The 14,584-nt window shown below is 45.5% G+C and overlaps 1 protein-coding gene across 1 annotated transcript in view; it reads left to right on the forward strand.

Moving 5' to 3' along the window:
• tenm4 (teneurin transmembrane protein 4) overlaps positions 1–14,584 on the forward strand; it is a gene marked incomplete at both ends in the record, with an annotated part of 257,838 nt that overhangs the window by 197,549 nt on the left and 45,705 nt on the right. The window contains 2 exons of the mRNA XM_080526836.1: positions 960–1,558; positions 14,094–14,266. Of these exons, the coding sequence (XP_080382962.1) occupies positions 960–1,558; positions 14,094–14,266 (772 nt within the window). The remainder of the gene's footprint in view (positions 1–959; positions 1,559–14,093; positions 14,267–14,584) is intronic.

The raw sequence follows: 14,584 nt of genomic DNA on the forward strand, positions 1-14,584 counted from the left end.
CCTGGTGTTTAGGAAAGGAAAAAGAAACACATTTTGGAAAAAGCATAGATGCATAAAATCACAAGGTAAAGAGCTGGTTTACATCAATAGAGGCTATGTACACAATCCACTGTACTATACTGCACAGATAGTCAACTAGGGTTGTCATATTTCACAAGAAAGTATTTTTTCACATTATTTTAAAGTGTCACAGTTTGCAGGCTTGAAAATGGACATGTTTGTGCCTCAGCACTAGCTGCCATACAATCCGTCCGGACAGTCCTGGGCCCAGAACTTAGGCCTTTTCTGTGTTCAGGGCCTTAATTGTTCCCTGTGCCTGTTCATTAACTCTGTGTTCTATGTGCTCATGTTATCTGTTGCTTGTTGTTTCTGTGTTTTCTGTTTTTCCCATATTGTCAGCGTCTTTGAGCCCCGGAAAAGCACTATATAAATACAATTAATTATTATTATTATTATTATTATTATTATTATTATTATTATTATTATTATTATTATTATTATTATTATTGTTATTGTTATTGTTATTATTATTGTTGTTGTTATTATTATTATTATTATTGTTATTGTTATTGTTATTATTATTATTAGTAGTAGTAGTAGTAGTAGTAGTAGTAGTAGTAGTAGTAGTAGTAGTAGTAGTAGTAGTAGTAGTAGTAGTAGTAGTAGTAGTAGTAGTAGTAGTAGTAGTAGTAGTAGTAGTAGTAGTAGTAGTAGTAGTAGTAGTAGTAGTAGTAGTAGTAGTAGTAGTAGTAGTAGTAGTAGTAGTAGTAGTAGTAGTAGTAGTAGTAGTAGTAGTAGTAGTAGTAGTGAGGTCACTGGGGAGCAGCAGGGGGAAAGGTAGCGGTTTAATAGATTAGTGTAGTGTGTTGTAACTTTATTGGACACACAATTGATTCATATGTTACATGATTGATTGACAGTTAAAAGAAATTAATTAACATGTTACATACATGCGTCAGGTGTCCACCAGCGGGGAGATCTCATTGGTCGCCGGGGCGCCCAGCGGCTGCGACTGCAAGAACGACGCCAACTGCGACTGCTACTCCGGTGACGACGGCTACGCTAAGGACGCCAAGCTGAACGCCCCCTCCTCCCTGGCCGTGTCCCCGGACGGAGAGCTCTTCATCGCCGACCTCGCCAACATCCGCATCCGCTACGTACGCAGGAACAAGCCCTACCTGAACCCCCTCAGCATGTACGAGGTCTCCTCCCCCATCAACGACGAGCTCTACCTGTTCGACGCTAACGGCAGCCACATCTACACCCAGAGCCTGACCACGGGCGATCACCTGTACAACCTGACATACTCGGGCGAGGGGGAGCTGAGCAGCGTGACGGACATGAACAGGAACGTGGTCACCATCCGGAGGGACACCGCGGGGATGCCGCTCTGGCTCATGGCGCCCGACGGACAGACGTTCTGGTTCACTGTCGGGACCAACAACGCGCTGAAGAGCATGGCCGCCCAGGGGCAAGAGCTGGCGCTGATGACCTACCACGGCAGCTCCGGCCTGCTGGCCACCAAGAGCAACGAGAACGGGTGGACCACCTTCTATGAGTGAGTAGCGGTTATGAACTATGAACTATGGCTTTGCTGCTGCAGCATTGGAGTGATATTCACAATCACTGAGTTTAACACTAGAACAGCCATGGGTGGGGTCATTAACATTAGAACAGCCGTGGGTGGGGTCATTAACACTAGAACAGCCGTGGGTGGGGTCATTAACACTAGAACAGCCGTGGGTGGGGTCATTAACATTAGAACAGCCGTGGGTGGGGTCATTAATACTAGAACAGCCGTGGGTGGGGTCATTAACACTAGAACAGTCGTGGGTGGGGTCATTAACACTAGAACAGCCATGGGTGGGGTCATTAACACTAGAACAGCCATGGGTGGGGTCATTAACCCTAGAACAGCCATGGGTGGGGTCATTAACACTAGAACAGCCGTGGGTGGGGTCATTAACACTAGAACAGCCATGGGTGGGGTCATTAACACTAGAATTGATTGATTGATTGAAAACCTTTATTGTCCCCAATGGGGAAATTTTGTTGTCAAACAGCTCAGTTAGGGCAGAAAACATTCAGTACAGAAAACAGAAAAACATTCAATAAAAAACATAAAACAGTGCAGGCTCAATAAGTAAAAAGTTCCAAAAGTTCCATCTCCAGGTCTCCCCCACCCTGCAGGGCCTGGTTGTAGAGTCGGAGTGCAGCTGGAATAAAGGACTGTCCAAATCTTTTTGTACTTTGACGGGGGAGAACAAATCTGTGGCTGAACTTGCTCCTCATCCCTGCCAGCTCGCAGTACATCGGGTGGGAGGGATTGGCCAGCATGGCCGCCAGTTTTTTCCCCATCCTCTGTTCTGCCACCACCTCTAGGCTGTCCAGCCCGGTCCCCACCACAGAGCTGGCCTTCTTCACCAGTTTGTTTAGCTTCGCAGCATCCCTGGCACAGATGTTTCCACCCCAGCAGGCCACGGCGAAGAACAGAACGCTGGCAACCACCGACTGGTAAAACATTTGCAGCAGCTTGTTGCAGACACCGAAAGACCTCAGCCTTCTCAGGAAAAACAGTCTGCTCTGCCCTTTCCTGAGAAGAGCCTCGGTGTTGTCAGTCCAGTCCAGTTTGTTATTAATTTGTACTCCCAGGTACCTGTAGGAGTCCACCCTCTCGACTTCCACCCCCTTGATGGTGATGGGGGCTGGGGTCCTTCTCTTCCTCCTAAAATCCACCACCAACTCCTTTGTTTTGCTGGTGTTAAGCAAAAGGTAGTTGGTGTCGCACCACTGCACGAAGCTCTCCACCAGGGCCCTGTACTCCTCATCCCTGTCGTCTGTGATGTAACCGACGATAGAGGAGTCATCCGAAAACTTCTGCAGGTGGCACTGGTCGGAGCTAAACTGGAAGTCGGAGGTATAGAGGGTGAAGAGAAAGGGTGACAGAACAGTTCCCTGGGGGGCACCGGTGTTGCACACCACCACCTCAGACTGACAGCCCTGCAGTCTCACATACTGACGCCTGTCTGTGAGGTAGTTGTGGATCCAAGCCGTCAGGGAGTCCTCCACACACATCACTGCTAGTTTGTCAGCCAGCAGTGATGGCTTGATAGTGTTAAATGCACTGGAGAAGTCGAAGAACATGGTCCTCACCATGCTCTGTGGCCTCTCCAGGTGTGTGTAGGCCCTGTGCAGCATGTAAATGATGGCGTCCTCCACCCCCATGCTCTCCTGGTATGCAAACTGCCGGGGGTCCAGGAAGTCCTTCACCTGGGGCTTAAGGTGTTGCAGCACTAGCCTCTCCAGGATCTTCATGACCTGTGGTGTCAGGGCGACAGGTCTGTAGTCGTTTGGGGTGCTGGGCCGTCCCTTCTTTGGCACTGGGACGATGCAAGAGGTCTTCCAGAGCTGTGGCACCCTCCTCAGTCTTAGAGATAGACTGAAGAGATGTTGGAATGTGTCCGCCAGCTCTCCAGCACACACCTTCAGAACCCTGGGGTTGATGTTGTCTGGACCTCTGGACTTGTTCACATTCACCCTGGAAAGCTGCCTTCTCACCTGCTCAGATGTTATAAAGCTGTGAGTACCGGTGTCTCCAGGTGTGAAGCATGCTCCCTGGCTCCTGGTGTTGGTAAGGGGAGGCAGTTGCTGCTGGGGTGCTGCTGGGGTGTCAGGGGGAGTGGGGGCTACTGTTGCCAGGGGTGCGGTACATTGGAGAGGGGAGGAGAGGGTCGGGGGCTGTGGGGGGTGACAGGGGGATGGGGGGGGTGACAGGGTCGGGGGCTGGGTCGGGGGCTGGGTCGGGGGCTGTGACAGGGTTGTGACAGGGAACAGCCATGGGTGGTGTCATTTGACCAAGTGAGTAAAAAATATATGTATATCTTTGCACTCGATCAAATTTCAGGACCCTCCTTTCATGACTTTTCCTAGATATGTGCGTTCTACCACCCAGTATCCTTACATGTTCTAAATCACATCAGGATAAGCTAGTATGAAGCTATTTAGCAGTTTTTCTGAGTAGGAGGCAGGCTAATTTAAAAGCTGGTCAACTAGTGGTCTTTGTGTGTAAGTAGCAGCTTCCCATTGTAAAGACTATGGTCATGTGACCCCCGAGGCGGCTCTCATAGTAGGTACAATAGACATGGCTGTTCTAGTGTTATTTTCTGGTTGTGTAACTATGGAAACCATTACATGCTTCAGAACTATAATCAGTTGAGCTTATGCAATCCTGAAAGCTTTAGCAGGTAGGCTACATGTCGCAGGTACTGTATTTAGTGAGTTTTAACTCACTAACAGATGAGTTGAATATTTTGGCAAACGAGGAAGCTTCTTATTCCTGGATGTCTCTGTCAGTCACTGGTATAATCCTATTTACTGTTATCACACCAAATAGGATTACTGGATGATTATATGTTACTCATCTCCTCTCTCTAGCTAGCAGTGACAAAACTGCACAATATTGTTTTGTATGGAATTGTCTAGAACATGACACACACGCTCATATCTGCTGACAGGCACATGTTGCCCTTAGGGCTGCTGTTCTAGAGAGAAGCCCCGCTGAGCTAACATAATGGAAACACCAACAGTAGAAATGAACAGGGGCTAGCTTCTCAGTGTGTAAGGGACCAATACCAACATGAGTACAGTTTGGCTAAATTACACCTGTTTCTTCTACCTCCCTGTAAGGGTCGACGGTTACACGTGTCGTGTGTGGGAGTCAGGAACAGTGCGTGTGTAACACCTCTGTGTCTCTCCAAAGGGTGTGATTAGCTAGCAGACAGACTGGCTGTTAAGACATCTCTCCTCTCTCTTCCTTGTGGAATATCACAGCCTGACACACAGTCAGTTTGTGTTTAATCGGAACAGACGTTTAACACCTACGGTTGATTTGGTTGTCATTTGAGACGGGCCACAGTGAAATAAGACCACGAAAACAACGCGTATGTAGTCATGCATGCAATTATCTACCCAGCAGTGCTATTATACGCCTGTGGCTATGAGCGACCTGGACTAAATTATGTTTTTCCTCATTAATTTATTTCTAAAATGGCTGGTGACATTTTCACATTTGAACAACAGAACTCTGTTTTTAGGATTAAGAAAAGACAAGGATAATGAAAAGCCATCGACAAACAACAGCCAACTAGTGGTTGTTATGTGTAACAGGGTAACAAACGATAGCAACATAAGATCCTGGGCATGGGGGGGGGGGGGGGGGGTGTGGCCCTTTCTGTCCAATGAGGTCATTTCTGGAAATCATTTTTGACTATTTATGAATGAATGAATGCATTTATTTGAGACGTTTAAAAAAAAAAAAAGGGGTATACAGTTATCGGCTTCAAAGGAGCCTAAAAGCATCCACGTATAAAAGAGAAGAAAAACCCTGTCACGGATAACACAAGAAAGCCAGAGGATTTGGTGGTTCTTTGATGTTAAAAGATGTAGAAAGGTAGAGGGAAGGAGAGATGAAGGAGAGAGGAGGAGAGAGGAGGACAAGCAGATACATCAGCAGGACAGATGTGGCACACAGTAGTTTGCAATAATAACAACAATTGTATCATCCATCATTATTCAATTAGTGATCCTATAAATAGAAAAAATGGCAATTCTAATAACATTTAGGGGACTCAGAGGCTAATCTTGCATTTAATAATCTACCTTTAGGCAACCATGATCCAGCAGCTATGAAACGTAGCTACTTAGCTACACAGAGATAGTCTGATCTTGAAGGTGTTGTGAAAGTGTACACACTAAAGAACACAACAGTAGTTATACTCAACTAACAACACTGCAGCAGGACACACACACACACACACCACGTCTACCACTGCAACCAAAGTTACACCGAGTTCTGTTCTGTTGCAGAAGAACATCTCATGCAGTTATTTTCCTTCAAGGTCAGACAACAGTAATTGGATATAGATTTCTCATTTCTCCCCACCTTATATGGGACGACCTTGGGTCTACAGAACAACCCACAGAACTGAACAGAACCTCTGTAGCTGAGAAGGACATCTCTCTCTCTCCGCCAGGCTGAAGAGTTCATTCTCTGAGTCGCTCCTTTCTACTTTACCCAACTGGCCCAGCTGTGACAGAGAACATCGCATGTCCCAGAATTGCAATTGTAACAACAATGATGACAATATTAGACACACCAGACAAGCTGTGAGGCTTTCTACAGCGTCGAATACAGATTTACTCTGTTGAAATGCACAACTACGCATCTGTCCCTTGTTCAATCACATAATCGGCAAAACAATGCGTATAACAATATATACAATTAACAACAAGAACAACAATGATTGCGATAAGGAAGGGGGTTTAATTTCCTGTGTTTTTCTAAGCAGTTAGATTATCACATTTCCCCCCGCGAGCAGAGCTGGATTCCATGTTTCATTTGGGCCCAGTAACACAACTCTGTGTTGTTGTTATAATTAGCTTTGAAGGTCATTCTGACACCTGAGGGTCGTGGCAGTTGGAAATGCAACGCTAGCACCCTTTATCTCTCTGGTCCAACGTGTCCCGCTGCATGTCCTTATCAGACACACTTCCTAAATTAATTAATGTTTACTTTAAGTCTTTTAGCCCATAAACGGAATATGATTTAGTAATTGCAGAACAGAAAAAAGCAAAAGCACTGTGCAAAGCACAAAACACATCTGCTCCGTAGCCTCGCCACCGTACCCCCCGGCACCGCCATCTAGTCTGACGGTTACTCTGCTACGTGCACTCTCTACGTGCACTCTCCTGACATCCCAATGTTGTTGTTGATGTAGTGATAAGCGCTTAAGGGGTTACTGTGAATTAATGAATTCATGTACGATTCTGAAAACTGCCTAATTGTTATTTTTTGAAGGCAAAGAGAACAAGTCTTTCTGAGCCTTCGTTCTTGACCACTAATTCTCTTACTAACAGAGATTGTCTGTTATCTTAAACCATTGGGTTTAAACGAGTAGGTTGTAGGAATAGGTTAGATTAAACCTACAACTTAAACTAATGCTAAATAATTGCTTATAGCGATTAACAAACCGCTGACAGAACAAGACCACAGGGTATTGCATTGGATATCACCATTATAATAATAATAATAATAATAATAATAATAATAATAATAATAATAGTAATAATAATAATAACTTTTTATTTGTATAGCACCTTTCCTGCTAACGTTGCAGCTCAAAGTGCTCCAATCATTATATAATCATCATTTAATTATTTAGTCATAAAAGGCAATGTTAAAAAGATGGGGTTTTAGTCTTGACTTGAACATATGTGCTGAGGTTGCATCCCTAATGTAAACTGGCAGTGCATTCCACAATCTGGGTGTATAAAATGAGAATGCAGCCTCACCAAATCTCTTCTTTTGCACATGTGGTACACTGAGAAAACCAGCGTCAGAAGACCTGAGAGCTCTATTGGGTTGATATGCTAGCAGAAGACCTGAGAGCTCTATTGGGCTGATATGCTAGCAGAAGACCTGAGAGCTCTATTGGGCTGATATGCTAGCAGAAGACCTGAGAGCTCTATTGGGTTGATATGCTAGCAGAAGACCTGAGCGCTCTATTGGCTTGATATGCTAGCAGAAGACCTGAGAGCTCTATTGGGCTGGTATGCTAGCAGAAGACCTGAGAGCTCTATTGGGCTGGTATGCTAGCAGAAGACCTGAGAGCTCTATTGGGCTGGTATGCTAGCAGAGGACCTGAGAGCTCTATTGGGCTGGTATGCTAGCAGAAGACCTGAGAGCTTTATTGGGCTGGTATGCTAGCAGAAGACCTGAGAGCTCTATTGGGCTGGTATGCTAGCAGAAGACCTGAGAGCTCTATTGGGCTGGTATGCTAGCAGAAGACCTGAGAGCTCTAGTGGGCTGATATGCTAGCAGAAGACCTGAGAGCTCTATTTGGCTGATTATGCTAGCAGAAGACCTGAGAGCTCTATTGGGCTGATATGCTAGCAGAAGACCTGAGAGCTCTATTGGGCTGATATGCTAGCAGAAGACCTGAGAGCTCTATTGGGCTGATATGCTAGCAGAAGACCTGAAAGCTCTATTGGGCTGATATGCTAGCAGAAGACCTGAGAGCTCTTTGACCGTCCGTACTTATTATTCAAGTCCTGTCAGGTTATTCAGATACAGTAATGTGAGTCCGTCAGGTTGTGAGGCCATAGCGGGGGTGAGGAGGTGGTCAGATGCTAGGATGTGGTTGGCTGGAGGAGCTGTCGAGGTGTTGTTATCGTAGGGCCTTAGCAGGAAAGGTCAGAGAGGCAGCGTGTGATACAGAGCTGCTGTGATCCAAACAGACGTGTTACCATCTAGGGGAAGAGTCTTCTACTGCCCCCCAGCACTGCGTCTCCTGAAGACACCCGCTTTTCCCCTCTACTGTGTCCCCTAAAACTTCTATTGCCCCCCTTGTACTGTTTCTCTGTTCTCCAGTGTCTATATAAAAAATAATTAAAAACCTAGGTTTAGAAGAAGGTGATAGAATAAGGTTTTTCCTTCTATCAATGGCCCCTGGCCTGAGCTGGATTACTCTTCCTGCTACGACTGGTGGATTGATGACTCACTTGCTTAGTCAAATGTATTGATTGTAAGTCGCTTTGGAATAAGGCGTCTGCTAAATGTCAAAAATGTCAAATGTAAATGTAGAGTTCTGGTTAGAACCCAGGTCCTGCCCTTCCTGCAGGCCTCCAGCCAGCCACAGGAAGCTAACAGGCAGCGCAGTGTGAACAGGCTGGAGCTGTTAGAGCTCAGCGGTGGAGCTGGAGGGACACTGAGAGACTGAGACAGACAGATCTGAGGTCAGTGGTGAAGCTGGAGGAGAGGCACGGTCTTAAAGCCCTGACTGAGACTGACAGATCTGGGGTCAGTGGAGAAGCTGGAGGAGAAGCACGGTCTTAAAGCCCTGACTGAGACTGACAGATCTGAGGTCAGGGGTCAAGCTGGGGGATGTGGTGAGGCTCAGGAGTGGGGTTGGAGTCTGGGACCTTGTTGTTGAGAGGAGGCGGAATCTCTCACAGTTTTGTCCTGTGAGTCGGTTGGACGTAAGACGTTCCGTTTTGGAATACCGAATGACCATTCTGAGGTTCCAGTTTCAAGTACTATTGTTAGGTCACATGACACGCCTGTCAGAGAGTAACATTCTTAAGGCCAATGCACACGGCGTGTGATTTTTTTTGCCGGACAAAATTCGATTTTGAAGTTTGAGTGGAAGTCTATGAGAAAATCTCATCCCAATGCACACGGCCCCGATTTTAATCGCACCGCGAAAATTCGATTCCATTCGTTTTGAATGGGACAAAGCACACGGCGTGCTTTGTCGCACTGTCAAATTTTGCAAATTTTGTAAAAGTTTGTGGTGCGACAGATTATTGCATCACAATGGGACAATTGGGAAAACTTCAACTGGTCTATCTAAATTAATTGAGTCACTCATAACGGGGAGAGAGACTGGAGCATACCTTTTTATATACCGGTAGTTATAGTTTAGCAAAAAAGCTTGCTATCATTACATAAAAGCATATCAACGTTAACGTTGCTACTCACCCATTTTCGTTTGTCTCCTTTCGTTGACGACTGTCTCCGTCCTCCGAATCTATGTCTGCCTGATCATCGCCCATAATAATAAAGTGGCTTTTATAATACACCTTTCTGGCTGTGTGTTTTGTGCGCTCCCTCTCCTGACATTTTACCAATACCCCTAAATCAGGGGACCCACATATTTTATCACAATATGTCCAGTTGTATCTTGTAGAAATTGTGGAAGCAAGGCAAGCAATATTGGTAGAGCCTATTGTAATCAGCCTGCCTGGTCCGACTACGTAACAATAAAGTAATAATTGAGAATGGAATGTTGTGGTGCAACAAAATCTTGCACGCCGTGTGCATTGGGATGAGATTTTTTATGATTTTCTCATAGACTTCAATGGTGTGAGTTGAAAATGGAATTTTGCGGTGCAACAAAATCACATCGCACATCGCACGCCATGTGCATTGCAATCGAATGTTGTCCGGCAACAAAAATTGCACGCCGTGTGCATTGGCCTTTAGACTTTGGTTCGTGACATTGCAGCACAAGACAATAAGGCAACAGGCATAATTAAAGATTTAAAAAGTGACAATAGTATAGGACTCTCTCTCTCTCTTTCTCTCTTTCTCTCTCTCTCTCCCTCTCTCTCCCTCTCTCCCTCTCTGTGTCCCTAACCCTAAGTGAGAAATAAGATACAATTAGCTAGGGATGCTCCGATCTGGATTTTTGGGGCCGATACCGATCACCGATTTTTTTCCTCAAGATCAACCGATACCGATACCGATACCGATTTAAAAAAAAATACATAACTGTAGGCCTACTGACTGGATAGCCTACATATTTTTTGCTTTTTAGACAAAAGTTTTGATCCATTAGGCACCAAGCAAACGCAGACCCATTTTTATGGCATAGTAAAAGTCTGGCCTATCACCCAGTTAGGGCCTGAAGCCCAAGTCAGTCGATATGGCTGTATAAAAGACATCATAAACGTGGCCTTCATGGTTTACATACTGTTACGTCCTCCTATGTTTTCTGTTCAGTTATCTGTCTTCCCCAGGGAAAAAAAAAAAAAAAAGATCGGTTTTTGCGATCGGCCATTTTTACCGATCACCGATCGAGTCATTTGGAGTGAAATCGGCCGATTTAAATCGGTGGCCGATAAATCGGAGCATCCCTACAATTAGCAGTACAACTAGTAATGAAATAGATAGTAGTAGTTCAGTAGTAAAGTGGCTTTTACAAGTGACCTGAAATCAGATGTGTGTGTTCAGACAGTTGCAATGAAATCTCCAAGTGAAAATAAGAATACGTGTGTTGAAAATATACAGTGGGGGAAATATGTATTCAACACAATTTTTCAATTCAACATATTTCCGTTGCAGCTATTCACATGAAATGCAGACCAGACATTGGTATTAAACTGTCCTTAAATCCATAAATTATCTGCAAAAAAATGGAATGACATAGGAAAAAAGGTTTTGAGGGGCTCAACGTAATACATTTAAAGTATACTTAATATGCTAAAAACGTACATTTACATTTACATTTTTGGCGTTTAGCAGACGCCTTATTCCAAATCAATAAATTTGACTAAGGAAGTGAATCATCCATTCACCAGTTCTAGCAGAAGGCTTAATAACTGATTTCAAAGTACCTATGGAGATGGTTTGAAATGTGGTTGGAAATATCCTATGCCTGTTCAGCCTGCAGGAAAAAAAAACGTTTTTAGAAAAAAGTAGGATTTGATTCACTTCAAACTGCCAGTGTGAACAAGACTTTTAGTCTCCTCTGTTGTTCACATCAGATAACGTTTATCTCTGCTAGGTGATTTCCTTCCCACTCTCTCCTTTTCTATTTTGGATATTTGAGACGGTAGAGGTAGGAGATGTCTGTCACAGCTGTGGCTGTGGCGTAGGAGGTAGAGCCGCCCTCTAATGATCGCAAGGTCTGTGGCTGGTGGAGGTAGAGGCTGTGTCTCAGGAGGTAGAGGCTGGTGGAGGTAGAGGCTGTGTCTCAGGAGGTAGAGGCTGGTGGAGGTAGAGGCTGTGTCTCAGGAGGTAGAGCCGGCGTCTAATGATCGCAAGGTTGGCAGATCGGCGGTTCGAGCCCCGGCTGGCCACATGTCGAAGTGTCCTTGGGCAAGACACTGAACCCCAAATTGCTCCCAGTGAGCGGGCCGGCACCTTGCATGGTAGCTTGCCGTGTTACGTAGTGAACACAGTAACACTGGTATCAAGACTCCATCCCTCATTGGACAACATTAGTTTTCAGGAGTGTGTTTGGTTTCCACAATAACACGTCCTTATTCCCTTATTCCACCTGTGTGATAACACAACCCACTCACGTCATTACTAATGTGCACAACACTAATAGACTAGATGTCAAGTGTTACCTGAGTTTGGGCCAACAGTTTACATTAACACCAGAACAACCGTGGGTGGGGTCATTTGACCAAGTGAGTAAAAACAAATGTTATATATTTGCACTCGATCAAATTTCAGAACCCTCCTTTCATGACTTGTCCTAGATATGTGCGTTCTACCACCCAGTATCCTTACATATTCTAAATCACATCAGGATAAGCTAGTATGAAGATATTTTGCAGTTTTTCTGTGTAGGATAGGTAGGCTAATTTACAAGACGCGCCAACTAGTGGTCTTTGTGTGTAAAGTAGCAGTTTCCCGTTGTAAATAATATGGTCATTTGCCCCCCGAGGCGGCTCTTATAGTAGGTAAACAAGGCATGGCTGTTCTAGTGTTAATGGTGCAGAGTGGAGTGGTCACCGCGGTGTGATAACCTTGTACCAGACATCTGCTGGCTCGGGGCTCTGCTGTGTAGTCGCCTCTCTACCTGTGGAACATTTTAATGAGTATTGTAGCAGTCAATGGACCTGTCGCTAAGCCACGCCCCCTTTGAAAACTCAGACAAACAAACAACGCTTCACTGACAGTGACTGACTGACCGACCGTGACTGAAATTCAATGACTAGTTGGCACATTTCTGATTTCTGATTTACCACAGCAAGTAAAAAGATTAGAACAAATGCAAAACAAAGATGTATAACAGTTAAAGGAGTTAATTTATGGAATACTTTTGAAAAGGAAATGAAAATGTGTAGTACATTAAAAGGATTTTAAAAATTATTTAAAAATAAGATGATTAACAAGTATAAAACAGAGGTTTAAATATAGTTTTTGTTTGGTATTTTTATTTTATTTTTTGAACTTTTTGTTGACATGCGTAAGTGACATTTTGTTTATAAAAGTTTCAATGTTTTGATTATGCATTCATGGGGGGACATGCATACATGTAACAAGGGTAGGCGCAATAAGCCACGGCTTCAGCCTACACCTTTTTGGTCCTGATGTTATAAATTGTGACTACCGGTATGTACATTTTCTTATATCTGTATTGTGAATTGTATAGGGGACCAAAATAAACATTCTCAATCAATCAATCAATCAAGTAATAGACATGTTTTCTTTTAAAGATGACAAGAATATTTGACTAGAAGCTTTTCACCATCAGATATTAGCGAGTTGTTTGTCCGACTTTTCTGCCCGTAGTGACTTTTGCTGTGATATGATTGGACAATTGTAGGGCGTGGCTTAGCGATAGGTCCATTACTAGTAGATGATCAGACGTGTCTCACCTCTTGTCTCACCTCCTGTCTCCCCTCCTGCCTCTCGTCCTGTCTCACCTCCTGTCTCACCTCCTGTCTCTCGTCCTGTCTCTCCTCCTATCTCACCTCCTGTCTCTCCTCCTGTCTCACCTCCTGTCTCTCCTCCTATCTCACCTCCTGTCTCTCCTCCTGTCTCTCCTCCTGTCTCACCTCCTGTCTCACCTCCTGTCTCTCCTCCTGTCTCACCTCCTGTCTCTCCTCCTGTCTCTCCTCCTGTCTCACCTCCTGTCTCACCTCCTGTCTCATCTCCTGTCTCACCTCCTGTCTCACCTCCTGTCTCTCCTCCTGTCTCTCCTCCTGTCTCACCTCCTGTCTCACCTCCTGTCTCTCCTCCTATCTCACCTCCTGTCTCTCCTCCTATCTCACCTCCTGTCTCTCCTCCTGTCTCTCCTCCTGTCTCACCTCCTGTCTCACCTCCTGTCTCATCTCCTGTCTCACCTCCTGTCTCACCTCCTGTCTCTCCTCCTGTCTCTCCTCCTGTCTCACCTCCTGTCTCTCCTCCTGTCTCACCTCCTGTCTCTCCTCCTGTCTCTCCTCCTGTCTCACCTCCTGTCTCTCCTCCTGTCTCTCCTCCTGTCTCACCTCCTGTCTCACCTCCTGTCTCTCCTCCTGTCTCTCCTCCTGTCTCACCTCCTGTCTCACCTCCTGTCTCACCTCCTGTCTCACCTCCTGTCTCTCCTCCTGTCTCTCCTCCTGTCTCACCTCCTGTCTCACCTCCTGTCTCTCCTCCTGTCTCACCTCCTGTCTCTCCTCCTGTCTCTCCTCCTGTCTCACCTCCTGTCTCTCCTCCTGTCTCACCTCCTGTCTCTCCTCCTGTCTCACCTCCTGTCTCACCTCCTGTCTCTCCTCCTGTCTCTCCTCCTGTCTCACCTCCTGTCTCTGGTCCTCAGGTACGACAGCTACGGCCGTCTGACCAACGTGACCTACCCCACGGGCCGGGTCAGCAGCTACCGCACCGACTCCGACAGCGCCGTCCGCGCCCAGACAGATGGGTCCAACAAGGAGGACGTCACCGTCACCACCAACCTGTCCGCCTCCGGAACCTTCTACACACTCATGCAGGGTGGGTTTACCATTTAGAATTTTTAATTTTTAATTTACGTTTTTAATCCAAAGAGATTTACAATGACTAATTTCAGGGACATTCCCCCTGGAGTAACTGAGGGCTAAGTGTCTTACTCAAGTACACACTAGTGGTGGTGTTCCCAGGTCTTACTCAAGGACACACTAGTGGTGGTGTTCCCAGGTCTTACTCAAGGACACACTAGTGGTGGTGTTCCCAGGTCTTACTCAAGGACACACTAGTGGTGGTGTTCCCAGGTCTTACTCAAGGACACACTAGTGCTGGTGTTCCCAGGTCTTACTCAAGGACACACTAGTG

Source organism: Nansenia antarctica, assembly GCF_963989245.1.
Source record: "Nansenia antarctica genome assembly, chromosome: 1".
Lineage (NCBI taxonomy): Eukaryota > Metazoa > Chordata > Actinopteri > Argentiniformes > Microstomatidae > Nansenia > Nansenia antarctica.